The following is a 17439-nucleotide window of genomic DNA, read 5'->3' as shown; positions in this document are numbered from 1 at the left end:
ATTTAAGAACTAAATAGGTACCAAATTTTCTAGCCATGTGATGGCATTTTAATGAATTAGGTATAATTCTGTATGGATTGAATAAATACATAGATGTTTAGGCAGTAACTGAGGTAGTTTTCTTATTCCAAAGGACCCGAATTTAAATCCCGACCGAAAAATTATTTGTTTAAATATATTTGGATTATATTTAATATTTTATTGATGATCTGCAGCCGCCAGCCACAGAAGAGTCGGAGTGTAGATTATGGCGAAAACCCTCCATTATTAGGGAATGCCCATTTGCCCATGTCCTGCAGTGGACTATTAGACAAAACGTATATTAGTCAGTATTTTGACTAAAGATTGTGTCAACAGAATCGGCCCGTTGGCTGATATCTTCACTGCAGATGTTTGAGGCAAGTCTCGAGCGAGGCATGTCGAGATTAACAAACTTAAACATTAACGAATAACTCTCTGCGACGGATTCTTAGATGAAAAAAGTTTTGGGAGTCCTTCATATTTGTGTTCTTCTAAATAGTTGTGTAATGATTTCCGTGTAGTATGTGTATGTTTTATATATTTTATGAATTTATAAGGGGTTCAATGACTCTAAATCCAAGCGTGGGCAATACAGAACTGACGACGAAAATTAAAAGTCCTAAAATTTACTACCATAGGTGGTTCCTGAATTATAAGAAGACTTAAAGTCATTTTTCGACAAAGATTAGACTTCACTCAGAGAGAAATTAAGATCAAGTATGGAATAGGCCGCATCTGTCGAAAAAACAACACTCTGAGCAGTAAACAGCTAGAGTGGAGACCGAGACTGAGACTAAACAAATAGATTTTCTCGAAAACTACGACAGAACAATAGGAAAATTTATGTAAAATATTTGTATTTCTTTGTGTTGGCTAAGGAACACATCTTCACCACACCACGCAAATTTCGTAGTCAACACAAACAAAAGATTTCACTTACATTATTTGCACAAAACATCAGCAACCCTTCCTAATGTTAAAACTACACGCATTGTCAACAGGTATCATCAGGTAATATGAAACTCAAACTCGACCCAAAAGTCTACAATATGTAAACATTCCCTAACATTAGGGGTCCCTTTTTGGTAGTTTTGAGAACTCTTGAGGGCAATTTCTAGACCTTTTAAGTTTGCTTTTATACTCAGTACCATGTTGCGTAAATAGTATTTTGCTTAACATTTTCTTGTGTACGTACGAGTATGGTACCTAAGTAAATGTGATTATGTGTTATGGAAACAGATGGTCTAAACCTTTAATTTTATTTCTTTTTGAGAAAAAAGACGCTTGTTCCTAATTGGAAAATGAACATTTATTAAAAGCACTTCATTAACATGAGATTGGCCTGATCAATATCGGCAGTAGTTACGATTTGTAATTAATATTCTAGAGGCGAGAACAGCGCAGCTTGCCCAAACATTTTAAGATGAAAACCTCACCAGTAAAATTGAAGCAAACTTCATTCTCATAACAGAAAGCAAACTTTATTCGCAAAAGAACATCAGTAATTGAGATAACCAAAGTTAATAACCGTGGTCAATGTAATAAATTATTAAGAAATTAATATTTGAAAGGGTTAACCAATTATGACGTCTAAGTACCTAGTATCTGTAGTTTCTGAGTATCTCCACATCCTTATGGTTTATTCAATTATAAGATTCGGTAATAGAATCAAACATCACCAGTAATGAGAAAAACATTTAAAATTGAATTGACTTTTTTGAACGTAAGATACCACAATAGTTCTAATTATGGCACTTACTCTAGTTATAAAAAGGACATCTGGCTTTGACAGAATCATCAGTTCTCATTCGAGCAACAAGACACCAACGCATCAGTCAAGGTAAGAAAAACTTTCGTAAATAGTAAAAATATAATGTAGTTTCACCTTTTTCATGCAAGATATCTTTTCAGTAAAACTTAACTACCTGTACTAAATGATTCTAGTTTGCCTAAGATGCACCACGAGTAATCTTTTATTAAGGTTTCTTACATTTACCTACCTGTTATTGGCTATATTAATCGAACATTAAATACATTGCGTAGAACGGCTTATCAATCAGTTGTGTAGAATCTTACATTAGAGTGTCGTATGCATGAGAGGTAGAGTGCTTAAGACATTTCAATGTTGCAGTATAAATCACTTGCAAGGAGAGTGAAGATTAATGCTGAGCACAGAGTGCTCTTACACATACACAAATGGCATAGGATCATATCGAACATGTAGGAATATTCTGAACTGTGGAGATTATAGCATAGCCATACGAACTTAGGAACTCTATAATATTACACATATTATTATTATTGTGTACATGGCAGGAGCCCATATTGAACACTAACCCCCTTATTCATAAAAAAGTTAGTGGACACTTTAGTTATTAAACTGTTCTGTCACTCTCTGACAGATAACAATTTGTTCTTTGACAGAGAAGGACAAAACAGTTCAATAGCCTCATCAATAGCTAAAGCGTCCACTAACTTTTTTATGAATTAAGGTGTAAGGAATCTGTAATAGATTAAGTGCCAATTTCACCATTCTCGGTTATCTAACCGACAGGGATTGATTTATAAATTAAACGTCATCTCCATATAAAATTCATGACAGATGTGTCAAAAGTTAACCACTACTCCCTGGTTATGCTCTAACAGAGAATGGTGAAATTGGCACTAAAGCATATTATTTAGAATTTAGTATATTTTTCATACGCACAAGATTCCTTGAATACACAATCAATATCCATCTTTCTCATCTTATCCAGCGTAAAATGATCTAAATTAGTCAATGTGTTTAAAAATTTCCACTTTTTTAAATCATACTTTCTCCGTCCACAGATGAAGTCCATCCTCTTCGCCTTCCTCTTCATCGCCGTACTGGCAGTCTGCTTCTCTCTCCCTCTAGAGGATAACGACGAAGGGGCTATTGAAAAGAGACAGGCGATGTTCTACCGCTCCTACCCCGGCATCTACCCGTACCGCTCTTACTACCCGTACCGTTCTTACTACCCGGCGTACAGAAGCTACTACTACTAGAAGATGGTGGGACTGACAAAGACCTTCGGCAATGATTGACGGATTAGCTTGAAATAAACTTGCATTTATGAATTAGCTGTTTTGTTTAATTCTTTTTTTATTCTTTAAAATAACATAGGTTATTAGACAAAAGGTGAACTTAATGCTGAAAGCATTTTCTACCAGACAAATTATAGGAGAGTTTACTTAAATGATTTAGGAAAGAGACTGCTACCGAAAGTTCTGAAAAAAAGTCTATTTGTCTATCTACTACCTAGGTAGACACTAGACACACTAATTGCCCTACAATACAAGTAGGTACCCTTACATTTTCTCACCGCGATTGCTCTACTAAAAAGTAATATGGCTACATTAAAAGAAAGTTTTTCATTCATAATATCACAAAAGTGAAATATTATATTTTTTGTTTTTGTTTTTATTTTGTTTTTATTTTGTCTTGCTACCTTTTTACCTTTTTGTTTACCAAAAATGTTCCTAAGATTAGTACCTATTTAGTTTTAATAATTTAAATACCTACCTTAACGCATACCTATTAAGCTAATAACATTATTTAGATTTAAAAGTTCTATAAGTACCACCCACCTACTTAGTTAATCATTTTATTTGTAACCATGTACACTGGCATCCACGACACAGGCTGAGCCTAGTGTGGAAGCCACCGAATTTCGATAATTTATAATCTCTCACCCTTTTATTTAATTTCCTAAAATTATTTGTTTAGTACCTACTAACTTTTTTAAATTCTATGGTGTTTAAATAAATATTTTTGATTTGATTTTTTGATTTTGATATAGAATAATGCAAAATGCTTTAACATACGGATAAGTAAATTATTAGGGTTGAAAATCATAAAAGAAACGAAATTAATGTCTGGCCAATATGACCAACATTCAAGAGGAAAAAACTCATTCGATGCTTTATGATTGTAGACAGAGCCATAAACTTAGTTCCCCGCCCGCCTAGAGTTTCAGTTCTTATTATAGGCATATATAAATTAATTCTGTAGACATTCTGGTCCTCTTTTTAGCCTGGCTAAAGCATTATTATTATTATTAGTTATAATTCGCTGCTCAGGATGCGCTGGGAGAATATACGAGTCCGTATTTAAATTATGAAAATGATTATAATGTGGACCTTCAATTCTATTGTATTCTCTGTGGGGGTATGCATATCCCCAAGGTCTAAACTGTCTTCCTTAGCTTGGATCCCTTAATTCCCACCACGATGGTCCACTGCGGGTTGGTAGGCTCACATAATCTAGAAGTGCTAAATCTAGATATGCAGGTTTCCTCACGATGTTTTCCTTCACTGTAAGAACGATATGTACAAGGTTCTACCTTTTTTGGCATAAGATTTTTTTGCCTAATCTCGTATTGCATAGTAACGTTTGGTCAAAGTCTCGTTACGCCGAAAATCGTATGGCATAAATCTCGTTTAGTAAAAAGTTATTTCGCATAACATTGTTTAGCCTAATAATGGTATAGCCAAATCTTGAATAGCCTAATAATGCTATGGCATAGGTTTATACAAAGTAATAATATTCGTTTTACTTTAACTTTGACGTAGCGTCTCCCTACATAGCGCAAAATGGTGCCTTGTATTGTTTCCGCTGTTTGGAAAACGCTCCGCTCCGCTTCGCTGCGCTCCGCTTCGCTGCGCTCCGCTTTGGTTTTGATGAACATGTGCACCTAACACGCTCCTCCTCGCTTTGCTCGTCGTCGCACCTATTTTTAGGTTTCGATCACATGGGGTTTGTAATAATTATATTGGTTGTTAACTTTCGATTTTTTGATCATACAATATCGTGATTTTCGGGATGTAGGAGAAAAATACCACAATTTGTACATTTACTACATACTTAATATATTATTTATTAAGATAACATTAGGAGAAACAAGATTATACATAGGTATAGACGAAAATAAATTTGAGCAAACGAAACTTAGGTGTTTAAAGATTGTGCCTAAAGAGTTTTAGACGAAACGAGCCTTATGCCACATAAGTCTTGGCAAAGTGATGGTTCGGCCAAAAAAGTTTAGACCATACGAGTTATGCGAAATGAGTTTTGATCAATAAAGATTATGCCAGATGAGCGGAACCCTATGTACAATGTGATACTTTGTTCTTAAATTTAAAGGAACTCATCGGTACATGTCAGCGCCGGGATTCGAACACGCATCTTTGACGTGAGAAGTGTTTACCCAACTGAGCTACCACTGCTTATGTGGACCTAAAAGTAATATATTATTATATAGTTGATAATTATGTAACTAGGGGAGGCTCTTTTTTATGCAACCTCCTTCTGGTTATAGCCGTGAGTCGACTGAAATTCAATGGTTTCACAAACGAATACATCCAAAACTCAAACATGAGACTAATTCAATAATTTCATTTCTTCAAAGACCTCAAATAACATATGTTCACCGAATATAGAGAATCTTAAAATAGGTTTACAAGATAGAACTCGAGAGTCTGTAAGATAAGTCCATAACTTCTATGTTAGCAGGAGTACATTTATGTTGTAAGTACTTATGTATGTTTTATGACCATGATGATTCTTATAGAATAGTTCACTGATCAATTCGAAGACACACTGAAAAATAGAATGCAGTTTTAAACTTTTCTTACTCCTGAGAGTCCTGAGTAGCACAGATCATTTATTTTAGTCTGGGAAAGTGTGATACTTAAAGATCTGTCTTGCAACCATGTCATCGATTTCATTAAAAGATAAAACTGAATTACTGAATCCACACACATGTACAAATACATAAGCCTCTCACTAGTAGCGTCACAACACCATTTCTTCGGCTTTCCTCTTTTATTTACAATCTGTGAACATTTTGAACAACTTTAAAAAGCTGAGACTAAAAATACCTTTGAAGCATTCTTTAAAATATCTTGAAGTTGTCAATTTGGGACCGAGCGGAGAGTCCTGAGAGCATCACTAAGTGAGCGATCGCGCTTGACCTGATTCTGTGTCCTTATTGAGTTATATACAGTTTGTAGAGGATCTCTAAACTTGGATGATTCTATTTGATCTGAGGATTTGCGGAAAAGCATAAATTAGTGTTTTAGCTGATAATAACCTATCACATCCCGGGAAAAATTACTGGTGTATTAGGTATAATTCAAAACATCCTAATTAATATACCTACCTCGCGTTCGTGACTGAGGTCACCACACTAAGGGCCAGCTGAAAACCAGCGCTGTGGCTTCTCTGGCCACAGCACACGCTGAGCTGGTGCCTTTTTGACGCTCTGGACAGCAACCTTGTTTGTTTGTATTGTATTATTTTCTGTTTTTTTCATATATATTTTTTTTATTTTTCTTTTTATTTTTTGTTTCTGTTTTTATTGTTCAGTGTGTCAAATAAATGTTTCTTTCTTTCTCTTTCTTTCTTTGTATAGCGGGTAGCCGGTAGAGTGGTTAAAATGAGAATCTGATTGATATCAAATTTTCGTATGCAACCTGCATTTGCTATTGACAAGATTAGGCAAAACCCAAAGCATTAATTGGTCCGCTATATTATTTTATTTGGCTAGACTAGTTCCGGATGTAATTACAGAACAACGGAAAATAACAACAACAGTGGAAAGCTGGAGAATATCTTCACATTAATGTAAACATAGATTGGGTATATAAAAGACAAGTTAGTTGTAAAAGATCATCAGTGCCTTTTCTGAGTGCAACTACAAAACCTTACAAGGTAAGCAAGAAATATTTTTTTTAACCATCATAATAGCTTTCAGAAATGATTGAAAATCATACATTAAGTCGCCACTGGAAACATCCTAGGTTCAAACTGATTATTTCAAAGTACATTAGTGTACCTAAAAGACGAGGAATGCGTTTCGAGGAGAAACCAATTTGACGCACAGCAATGTACTACAAATTCACAATCGCTTTGCAAACGCTGATTTGCATAGGTATTGAATAGGGTAGCAATAGTTGTGACGGACAACACACAATGTCGGCACTACAATAGAGCTTAGCTTGACTCGAGTACAACCATCACACGAAGAATTAATAGAAGGCCTGTGACAAAATGATTGACGTCTAGCGCTGAACCTACGGATGGAAACTACCGTTGTAGTGACTAGCATGTGCTGTTTCATACTGAATTAACAGCTTTAGAGGTACAGCAAGTAGCTTGAGTTGGAAGCTGGATTATTCCCTAAGCCTAATTAGAAGGGAACCTGGCGCTAGTGACGTCAGTAGGGTCTATACCTTCTAGGGTGTCACCGTCGCAAAACCATAACAATTGAACATCAAAACAAACTCTCAACTCCTTGACCAATAACCAACCAAAACAGCTAATCCACCCTTCTCTCCCACAGATGAAGTCCACAATCTTCGCTCTACTCCTCATCGCCACCCTGGCATTCTGCCTCGCGTTGCCTCTAGAAGGTCCTTCTGCCAGGCCCAAGCGGACCCTGCACCATCTGTTCGAGCATCACTATCCGAGCCAACACGTGGTGTATGACGTGGCGCCGGTGCATCATGACTAATATCGAGATACTTCCCGCATTATTTGTATTGAGGGTCTTTGGGTTCTCTTCGCTCGGTCGCTGTGTAGTTAGGTTGAAGGACTGTCATCTACCTTACGGTTTAGAATATTTTTACGGGCGCGATCGAGTGGTTAGTATTCACAGTTCACATTGTTTTTGTAAGATTATGACATGATCGAGGATTAATAAATGAATTTTGAATATGACTTAATTGTTTGTTTAATATAATATTATGATTTTCATTTATAGTTCCTGAGTCAATTAAGTACTTATAACTAACATAATTAAGTATATTTTTTAGTCATTAGTTGTTCCATTTTCTACTTTATTTAAATTAGTACAGTGGTGACGGTTTTATGCTTGATAATAATTATAAAACGATTAAAAATTAAACAACTCTATTGATTTCTAAAATTTTGTATAAAAAGTGTAAAAAATAATGGAAAAGCATCACAACAGTTTGTGAAGCCAAAGCCACCACACCAATCAAAGTAAGTTAATACTCTAACTTTCACACTCTCCAAATACTTCACAACTGCATCCAAACTCAATTAATAAAAAAGATGAAGATAAGAAAATAGATCTAGGTCCGCTTACTGAAAATGGGACCTTCTGTTTCCGCGCATAAGTAAAACACCTACCAACAGTACCATAAACTGGAATAAAAATTACCCTAACTTCAAAAACTCAATTTCCAGATGAAATTCCAAGCTATCCTCCTCGCCGCCGTGGCCTGCGCTGCCCTCGCCTCCCCCGCCCCCGCCCCCACCCCCGAAGGCATGGAGTGGACCGCGTCTTACGGTAGCTACCCGCTCAACTACTACCGCTCCTACCCGCTGGCTTACCGCTACTACACCGCGCCGCTCGCCGCCCGTATCGCCGCCCCGCTCACCGCCCCGCTCGCCGCCCCGCTCGTTGCCCGTATCGCCGCCCCGATAGTGGCGCCGCTCACGGTGGATGCCATCAAGTCATATGAAGCGGACGACTTCGCCTCAATGTATGGATTCTACCCGAGCGCCAAGTGAGGGGAATTTAACTGTTGCTAAGAATAAACGATGTTATATGAATTGAAGTTGTTGTTTCTTCTCTGTACTAACTTGTTATTGATGCATGTTTTGGTAGATTTCTAAAATATTTAAAACTCAAGATGAAGGGTTTTTCAATCATGTATACCTCAACATCAGCCCTCATCTTTTAGGTGCGTGTTTTGAAACTATATAAGGCCAGAACGCACCCATAGTGTACTAGCACTGTATAGTTTCAAGTGAAAAAAAATAATATTTTACTTGAAAATATACACGATTTGTGCGTACTAATCGCGTATACTTTCAAGTTGGGATTTACTGAATCGTTCTTGAAAATATACAATGCTATTACGCACATTGCTTGATTGGCGTACTTGTCGCATATAATTTATACTTACATGCTGATTCTGATTTACTTAACTATTTCGGTACATGTACACTACATGACTACTTACAATTTACTTGTTATGCCTGTCATACCTAAAGAATGTTAATAAATAAAGATGAACAAGCTCTAATTTGATTGATAAATGGATATTTATAGCAGTCATACTTGCAAGTAAGAATTACTAATATCTTATTATTTATATGAATTAAGAGTAATACCTACTACACTCACGAGCAATGAAAAAGTTACAGTGACGATAGCTCCTAAACGGAAAAGACTAGCTTAATGACGCCGTCGGCAATATTAAAGTACATTTAACAGCGCATCAAAATATTATTATAAACAACTAAATTAAATGTTTTAAAAAATTGGGGTCAATTGGTGTTGACTTTTTGCTACATGGACTTATTCATATTACATATTTTTCATCAAGTTTTGATTTCAACGTAATTGTCTTTTATGAATTGTTCTACACCGTCTTCTGAGATCATTTTTACAATTTAATTTAAATCAATTTAATTTTTAACTGTATGGTGTAAACAAAAAACACGTAACGAAAAAAATGCCAAGTGCGGAATTATGATGCAATGTTTAGACTTATTACTATTTCGCATGAAAGAAAGAGAGAGCAACAATTCACAAGGGCTACCTGGTAACTAATCACGTATAGTTTCAAGTGCTCGTATTGCCGCTTGGCACTTGAAAATATACACGATTAGTACGCAGTGGTAACTGCTGCAGTATATTTTCAAGCCATAATTTTGGCCCAACTTACTTGAAAATATACGCGATTAGTGCGTAATGGCCTTGTATACTTTCAAGTAAACCATGGCACCATTTTAATTTGAAAATATACGCGAGCAGTCCCAACCTCTGCGTTATGGCCTTGTATAGTTTCAAAACACGCCTTTTAGGTATAGGCCTCCTTTTGTGAAAACTAACTTTTTTGGTTCTGTATTCTTGTCCACTATTTCCCCGTAACCTTGCTGATATCATCCGGTCATGATATGGTCTGCCAACAGATCTCCAGCCGTCTCAAGCCCACCTTAGCCCACTATAGCTGCCTTTTTAAACCTTCTGACCTCCAGACGACAGTCCACTCTCAATTTGAATCTGCGATTCGCATACCGACATCGAAAACTTTAGTCTTCTGTCGGATCTCTGCGTTGGGAAGACGGTCTCAAAGCGAAATCCCTAACATGGCTCGTTCCATAGCTTTCCGTACAACTTTACTCTGATTTGGTGCACAGTTTCCATGGTCAGCGTTAATGTTTCTCCACTGTATGTTATAAATATGTAGGGCAAAACACCCAGTAACTGACCACCTTAAGGGAGTTGTTCCAGTAATTTATCTGTAGCGGGCTCAATTCTTATCGCTTATTAAATCCGATTTTTGTTTTAGAAACTAGAATAACAGAGCTACATTCCTGAGTAAATAGCAAACATGTAGAAGTTACTAATTTTTTTATATATTTTTGCAAACAAAAAGTAGTGATTTTCCCAGTAACTGACCACTAAAATCTAGTAACTGACCACACTCGATGCCAGTAACTGACCACCAATTTAAAATGGTTTAAAAATGGAATTATGATTAAATCTTATTATTATTTATTTATTTGATTTCTTCATGTAATAGTACCGATCCTCTGGTCTCTTTTAATGTGTGACACATCACTTTTGCTCAAGGTTTCTTAACTGAAAAGTGCATTAAATTAATTAATCAGATTAATGCATAATTTAAATGATATCTTATCCTAATAATCAACCATTTATTTATTAAAAACACAAGTTTATGCATTTTTGTTAAATACTAAAAACAAAGGAATAAACACACATGCACATAGTGAACACGCATTTTAAATTTACAGCTTTCAGGGAGATTAAGTGGCCCTAATGTAGTACCTTCAGATAAGTCACAGAAAGGGTGATTTTGTTTGTCCGGAACAAGCCAGGATCAGTGGGACAGGCCCATGAAGCATTCATGGTGCCAGAAACGAGCATTTTCTTAAATATTAAGTAGCGAATCCAAGCGCTATTGCCGGTCTTTTCTATATTCGGTATCAGCTGATGAGGAGGAGGAATCGTGGTGGATTGTATTGTCGGCCTGGGAAAACATAAATTCCCCGCCGGTAAAGTAGGCCCTTTCCCCGCCGGTCCTTTCAAGGATGTAGGACCAGAGACAGATGGTTTTCATTATTGCTGAAACCCCACCCAGAGACTTTCAGTGCGGCTAAAAGAGCAAAGAGGCATCCACCTTGACGAACCGGATTTCAATGACTATGTTGAGGATTCAACTGGAATATTTAGGATACTGTTGAAACGTGCTTTCGTAGGTAAGTATTTGGCCAAAGACAGGAGTAGTCATTTCTGCAAGGGGACAGGGAATCTTTGCCTCGTTGAAGAGGCGTCACTGAAGCAGAACATCGCTGTACTTTCTGCATTTTCCGCTGCTGGACTAATGTGTCTGCCAATGATAGTATAGCGTTGCCAGTGGATTCCGGATAGTTGTGGTATCGGTTCCAAATGGCTGGGGTGTTGGTCGTGGTAACAACTTATAGAAGAATGCCCCATTTCTTGTGTGCCAATTTTACCGTTCTGTTTGAAATCCGCTGGCTGTTCATAATGCCATTGAAGGGCGTGTTGGTGCACCGGCTGAGGGTGCTAGCATTGTAGTGATGCTTTCTTTTTCCTATTTTGCTGAAGTGGCTTTGCCTGTCTTTGGAAAAATGTGGAGGCGCGTTTCGTCGGTAACGTATATTCGGGTTGGGTCATTAATAGCGTCATTGAGGTCTTGTTCGCCAAGTGCTTTTGTGCTCGGGGAACCAATTTCATCTGGTTCACAAGCGCTGGCATTGGTTAGGTACGCCTTCAGCTGTTCTGAAGATAGCATTTGAGTATCTTTTCATAGAGTGAGATGGTGAAAGCCATTTGTCTCCTGGTCTTGCATTCTTGAAGGGACTGCTCCAAGGATTATCTTTAAGGAAAAATGGTGACATCTGTCTTTATCCTGGAGAATCCACATTATCCTAGGCTGATAGTATGCTCCACTAGCGTTTTTATCTTCCTCATCAGCTAATACCGAATCTGGAACAAACTTGGACTTTGTGTTTGAATTCTCTATATTTTAAAAGGTGCTTGTTTGTCTCAGACAAGTGGGATTGCCTTTTCTATACTTTTTTTGCTATCTTGGCGCTTTTTCATCTCGCTGAAAGCTGTAAAAATATATCATATATAATAATACCAGTAACTGACCACCAATTTACCCAATAACTGACCACCTATGTCAGTAAATGGAAGGAGTGAAGATAGAATGCTCATATTTTGACACAAGAAAATGGCACATATGAGCTTTAATATTACGTTCTTATTTTTCCTAAATTCAGCTTCAACCAAAAATCCCAATAACCGACATAGGTGGTCAGTTATTGGAAAATCGCTGTTTTGTCGTCCAGTAACTGTCCACCCCATTAAAAACAATCAAACGGGAAATAACAAGCTGAATCTTATCAAAAACGTAATCTTTATAATTAAATCTATATGGTATAATTTTTTCTTTCAATGATTTAATTTTTTTTCATGGTAAATTTTACGATCAAAAAAATTACTTACCTTAACAAATACGTTAGTCACAACTGCAATTTACTCGTCTCGCGCGCCAACTGAACTTTTTCGATCGCTCACTATCCATCTGTTGGCGGCTGGCAAAATCTTTTGTATCAGTAATGCTCTCAATGAACCACAAAATAGACTGGATGTTCACTAGATGGCCCTGCTTGGCTATATTTCTTATTTATTGGAGTTAAAGAGGAAGGTGGTCAGTTACTGGCACATGGTCAGTTACTGGGTGTTTTACCCTAGTATGTATGGAGTGTACAATATACATAGTTTAGTTTTTAGAAGTGCCATCGCAGTACGGTAAAGTATTTTTTGAAAACTTGCACCAATGAATAATATGAAGGAAAACTTGAAGGGTCGAAAATATCTTAAAAATATCATGAGAGCCGTGGAATGCCTCTTCATTCTTAGCACCTCATGCCATGTTGCCCCCTTGTTGATACGTCACTGTAATGTACTAGGGGCAATTTTGAGGGGCCCATTTACTGTGTGTGCGAGTCACCTCCTGCCTTTTTATCCGTGTGTGAAGTGCTAGTAGCTACACTGTGTGTCGGCCGCACGATACTCATACAGTAAATTAGAGATTTTGAAACCAAACAATACCATTAGAGCGGTGGTTGCCAAAATAGCACTTAAATCTGAAAGCTGAATCGGCAGTGGACATGTCTGCTGAAAAAAAGATAAAAGTAGTCTGTTCTATCTGTGGAATAAAGTTGTTTGATGATGTAAGAAAGAATTCTTTTTATTTTAAGGTACGAGTCTCGAGGACAAAATAAGCACTGTGTTATTATCATTGATGCAAATTAATTTACCTAGGTACTGGATAATGTATGTGTAATGTTGAAATGGGTAGATCTCTTTTCATATTGTTTTGTACTCTCTTTATTGTTTGTTCTCTCTGTACCTGGTCATATCTGCCGAAGAACCGATAACCGTTGGGGTTGACGAGTGGAGACCACGAACAGGCAAACGCAGCCGCAGTGTGGGACGCCCTCCTGCCCGCTGGACCGACGACCTTAGGTGGGTGGCTGGTAGTGGTTGGATGAGGAAGGTCGAGGACTGAGTGTTGTGGCGCTCCTTGGGAGAGGCCTATATTTAGCAGTGGATGATTATTGCCTGATGATTATGATGATTTGTACTATCTTTTGTGTGTGATATTTAAAAATAGATTTGGGCGTTTTGTCGTTAGTTTTATATTCGCTCAAGTTATTGTATCCTTATTTTATAAATGTAACTACTCTAAAGTAGTCGAGCGGGCTTCAGTGATCGTAACTGATCACTGTAGTTAAGCAACAACTGGCACGGTCAGCCTGGATGGGTGACCGATTTCAAGTGCATTGGACGGCACGTTAAGCCGTGGGTCCCGATTGCTGCTTCGGCAACCTAAACCATCCCTTCATTAGAAGGAGACCCATGCCCCAGCAGTGGGGACATAATGGGTCGTGATGATGATGACGTGATGAAAGTAGCTAACATTTAATTTAGGTGAAATGTACAGAAACCACAACATCAATTCATAATCCACGTTTATTTCCATCAGCAGCAGCGGTCAAATCACACCAGACTTCCTCACTTGGCAGTCGGGTAGAATCCGTACATGGAAGCGAAGTACTCCGGGTCATAAGACTTGATGGCATCCACCGTGAGCGGCGCCACTATCGGAGCGGCGATGCGGGCGGCGAGCGGGGCGGCGAGCGGCGCGGTGAGTGGGGCGGTGTAGTAGCGGTAAGCCAGCGGGTAGGAGCGGTAGTAGTTGAGCGGGTAGCTGCCGTAGGTCGCGGTCCACTCCATGCCTTCGGGGGCGGGTGCGGGAGCGGGGGAGGCGAGGGCAGCGCAGGCCACGGCGGCGAGAAGGATAGCTTGGAATTTCATCTAGAAATTGTTTAGTTTTCGAGGTTAGGTTAGTTTTTATTCGAGATTATAGAGCCAGAGCCTGAGCTTTCATCGTGTTTTATTTATGCGGAACCAGAAGATCCCAATTTAATTAGGGGAGACTATGTAGATATATATTTTTTTTGCTTCCTCTTTATTAATTCAATTTGGATGCAGTAAAGTTGTAACTGAAAGACTTTAGAGTGAAAGTTTCCCGGCACCGTCTAACAAGGCGGAAAGGAGAGATTCAGTTGAACACCGGAAACACGACCCACGGAAGTCAGTTTACTGACTTTTAGTTTTAAACTTTTAAAACCAATAGTTGAGGTGTTCTTTTCTATTGAATTTCAATAGTTTCTAGTTGCTAACTTACCTTGAATGAAGTGGTTGTTTTGGCTTCACAAACTGTTGTGATGCTTTTACAACTGTGTCGTAACTTTTTATACATATTCAAATTATTAGAAAACACTTATTTCCTACGGTTACTTTTGTTTTTAATCGTATTTGTCATTATTAAATCTAAATATTTTTCAGATAGAATTTAATTTTAATTAAATTAAAATTAAATTCTATCTGTGGAATAAAGTTGTTTGATGATGTAAGAAAGAATTCTTTTTATTTTAAGGTACGAGTCTCGAGGACAAAATAAGCACTGTGTTATTATCATTGATGCAAATTAATTTACCTAGGTACTGGATAATGTATGTGTAATGTTGAAATGGCTAGATCTCTTTTCATATTGTTTTGTACTCTCTTTATTGTTTGTTCTCTCTGTACCTGGTCATATCTGCCGAAGAACCGATAACCGTTGGGGTTGACGAGTGGAGACCACGAACAGGCAAACGCAGCCGCAGTGTGGGACGCCCTCCTGCCCGCTGGACCGACGACCTTAGGTGGGTGGCTGGTAGTGGTTGGATGAGGAAGGTCGAGGACTGAGTGTTGTGGCGCTCCTTGGGAGAGGCCTATATTTAGCAGTGGATGATTATTGCCTGATGATTATGATGATTTGTACTATCTTTTGTGTGTGATATTTAAAAATAGATTTGGGCGTTTTGTCGTTAGTTTTATATTCGCTCAAGTTATTGTATCCTTATTTTATAAATGTAACTACTCTAAAGTAGTCGAGCGGGCTTCAGTGATCGTAACTGATCACTGTAGTTAAGCAACAACTGGCACGGTCAGCCTGGATGGGTGACCGATTTCAAGTGCATTGGACGGCACGTTAAGCCGTGGGTCCCGATTGCTGCTTCGGCAACCTAAACCATCCCTTCATTAGAAGGAGACCCATGCCCCAGCAGTGGGGACATAATGGGTCGTGATGATGATGACGTGATGAAAGTAGCTAACATTTAATTTAGGTGAAATGTACAGAAACCACAACATCAATTCATAATCCACGTTTATTTCCATCAGCAGCAGCGGTCAAATCACACCAGACTTCCTCACTTGGCAGTCGGGTAGAATCCGTACATGGAAGCGAAGTACTCCGGGTCATAAGACTTGATGGCATCCACCGTGAGCGGCGCCACTATCGGAGCGGCGATGCGGGCGGCGAGCGGGGCGGCGAGCGGCGCGGTGAGTGGGGCGGTGTAGTAGCGGTAAGCCAGCGGGTAGGAGCGGTAGTAGTTGAGCGGGTAGCTGCCGTAGGTCGCGGTCCACTCCATGCCTTCGGGGGCGGGTGCGGGAGCGGGGGAGGCGAGGGCAGCGCAGGCCACGGCGGCGAGAAGGATAGCTTGGAATTTCATCTAGAAATTGTTTAGTTTTCGAGGTTAGGTTAGTTTTTATTCGAGATTATAGAGCCAGAGCCTGAGCTTTCATCGTGTTTTATTTATGCGGAACCAGAAGATCCCAATTTAATTAGGGGAGACTATGTAGATATATATTTTTTTTGCTTCCTCTTTATTAATTCAATTTGGATGCAGTAAAGTTGTAACTGAAAGACTTTAGAGTGAAAGTTTCCCGGCACCGTCTAACAAGGCGGAAAGGAGAGATTCAGTTGAACACCGGAAACACGACCCACGGAAGTCAGTTTACTGACTTTTAGTTTTAAACTTTTAAAACCAATAGTTGAGGTGTTCTTTTCTATTGAATTTCAATAGTTTCTAGTTGCTAACTTACCTTGAATGAAGTGGTTGTTTTGGCTTCACAAACTGTTGTGATGCTTTTACAACTGTGTCGTAACTTTTTATACATATTCAAATTATTAGAAAACACTTATTTCCTACGGTTACTTTTGTTTTTAATCGTATTTGTCATTATTAAATTCACAGTATTCATTCGAAACAGCCGCACCTACATCAATACTGTAATGATTTTTTAATGAAATAACCTGACCAGCCTCCATCATAGAACTATTAGATAAAAAACTAATTAGTTAGCTTTAGTTGATCTATAGGTTTGTAGGTACTAATTAACTTAGGACATAATTTCATTCATTCATTGAAACCAGCATTTAATTATGTCTAAAATATAATTAGGTTCCTACCTATGAGAAGATTTTTAGAGAAATTCATTGTACCTACCCTTCTTCATGAATTTATACGGGCTGTAACTGCCTATGAAAAGCAGCTCATGTCACAAGCAGCCTCATAAGCCTCCGCTACAGGCCCCACGTGCAGCCTCCGGGCGGGATTACGTCGTTACACACTTGTTACCGACCGAGCCTCACTTGGACACTTGCAATAGAGGATAAATCCAGAAAAGCCACTACGAATTATAATATATTACTCAAATAAATATATAGTTAAGGTACGGTGGAACAGCAGTAAGATAGATAGGTACTTCATTACGAAGAAATTCTTTTAGTTTACAAGTATTATTATAGAAGAATAAAACCTTGGGGCAAAATTATAGCTGAATTTATTTAAAATCAAAATATTTTTTTCAATCAAATTATTATTCAGGAAAAGTGACAAACATACGTATGTAGACTTAATTAGCTGAATAAGAAATACTTTCGTAATTTACCTGACAGTCGATCAAA

At 38.2% G+C, this 17439-nt stretch overlaps 2 protein-coding genes across 2 annotated transcripts in view; both read right to left on the bottom strand.

The window, feature by feature from the left end:
• The window catches only part of LOC105380668, a 154383-nt gene that overhangs the window by 52431 nt on the left and 84513 nt on the right, over positions 1-17439 (bottom strand). The gene's annotated exons all lie outside the window — the stretch shown is intronic.
• LOC119692530 lies at positions 14154-16649 on the bottom strand. Its single transcript, XM_048629632.1, has 4 exons — positions 16575-16649; positions 15903-16201; positions 14830-14881; positions 14154-14456 (listed from the first exon to the last, which is right to left on the bottom strand). The coding sequence occupies exons 1-4, from the start codon at positions 16647-16649 to the stop codon at positions 14154-14156; spliced, it is 729 nt and encodes a 242-aa protein (XP_048485589.1).

Source organism: Plutella xylostella, chromosome 23, assembly GCF_932276165.1.
Source record: "Plutella xylostella chromosome 23, ilPluXylo3.1, whole genome shotgun sequence".
Classification (NCBI taxonomy): Eukaryota; Metazoa; Arthropoda; class Insecta; order Lepidoptera; family Plutellidae; genus Plutella; species Plutella xylostella.
Note: the sequence above shows the minus strand (reverse complement) of the source record. Positions and strands in the feature narration are given on the sequence as shown.

Bases quoted from the DNA above. Each gene is read 5' to 3' on its own strand.
- LOC119692530 (XM_048629632.1), bottom strand. From the start codon at position 16,649: ATGTATAAAAAGTTACGACACAGTTGTAAAAGCATCACAACAGTTTGT. The intron at 16,202-16,574 runs GTAAGTTAGCAA...AACAATTTCTAG, and splicing joins AAACAACCACTTCATTCAAG to ATGAAATTCCAAGCTATCCT. The intron at 14,457-14,829 runs GTAAGTTAGCAA...AACAATTTCTAG, and splicing joins AAACAACCACTTCATTCAAG to ATGAAATTCCAAGCTATCCT.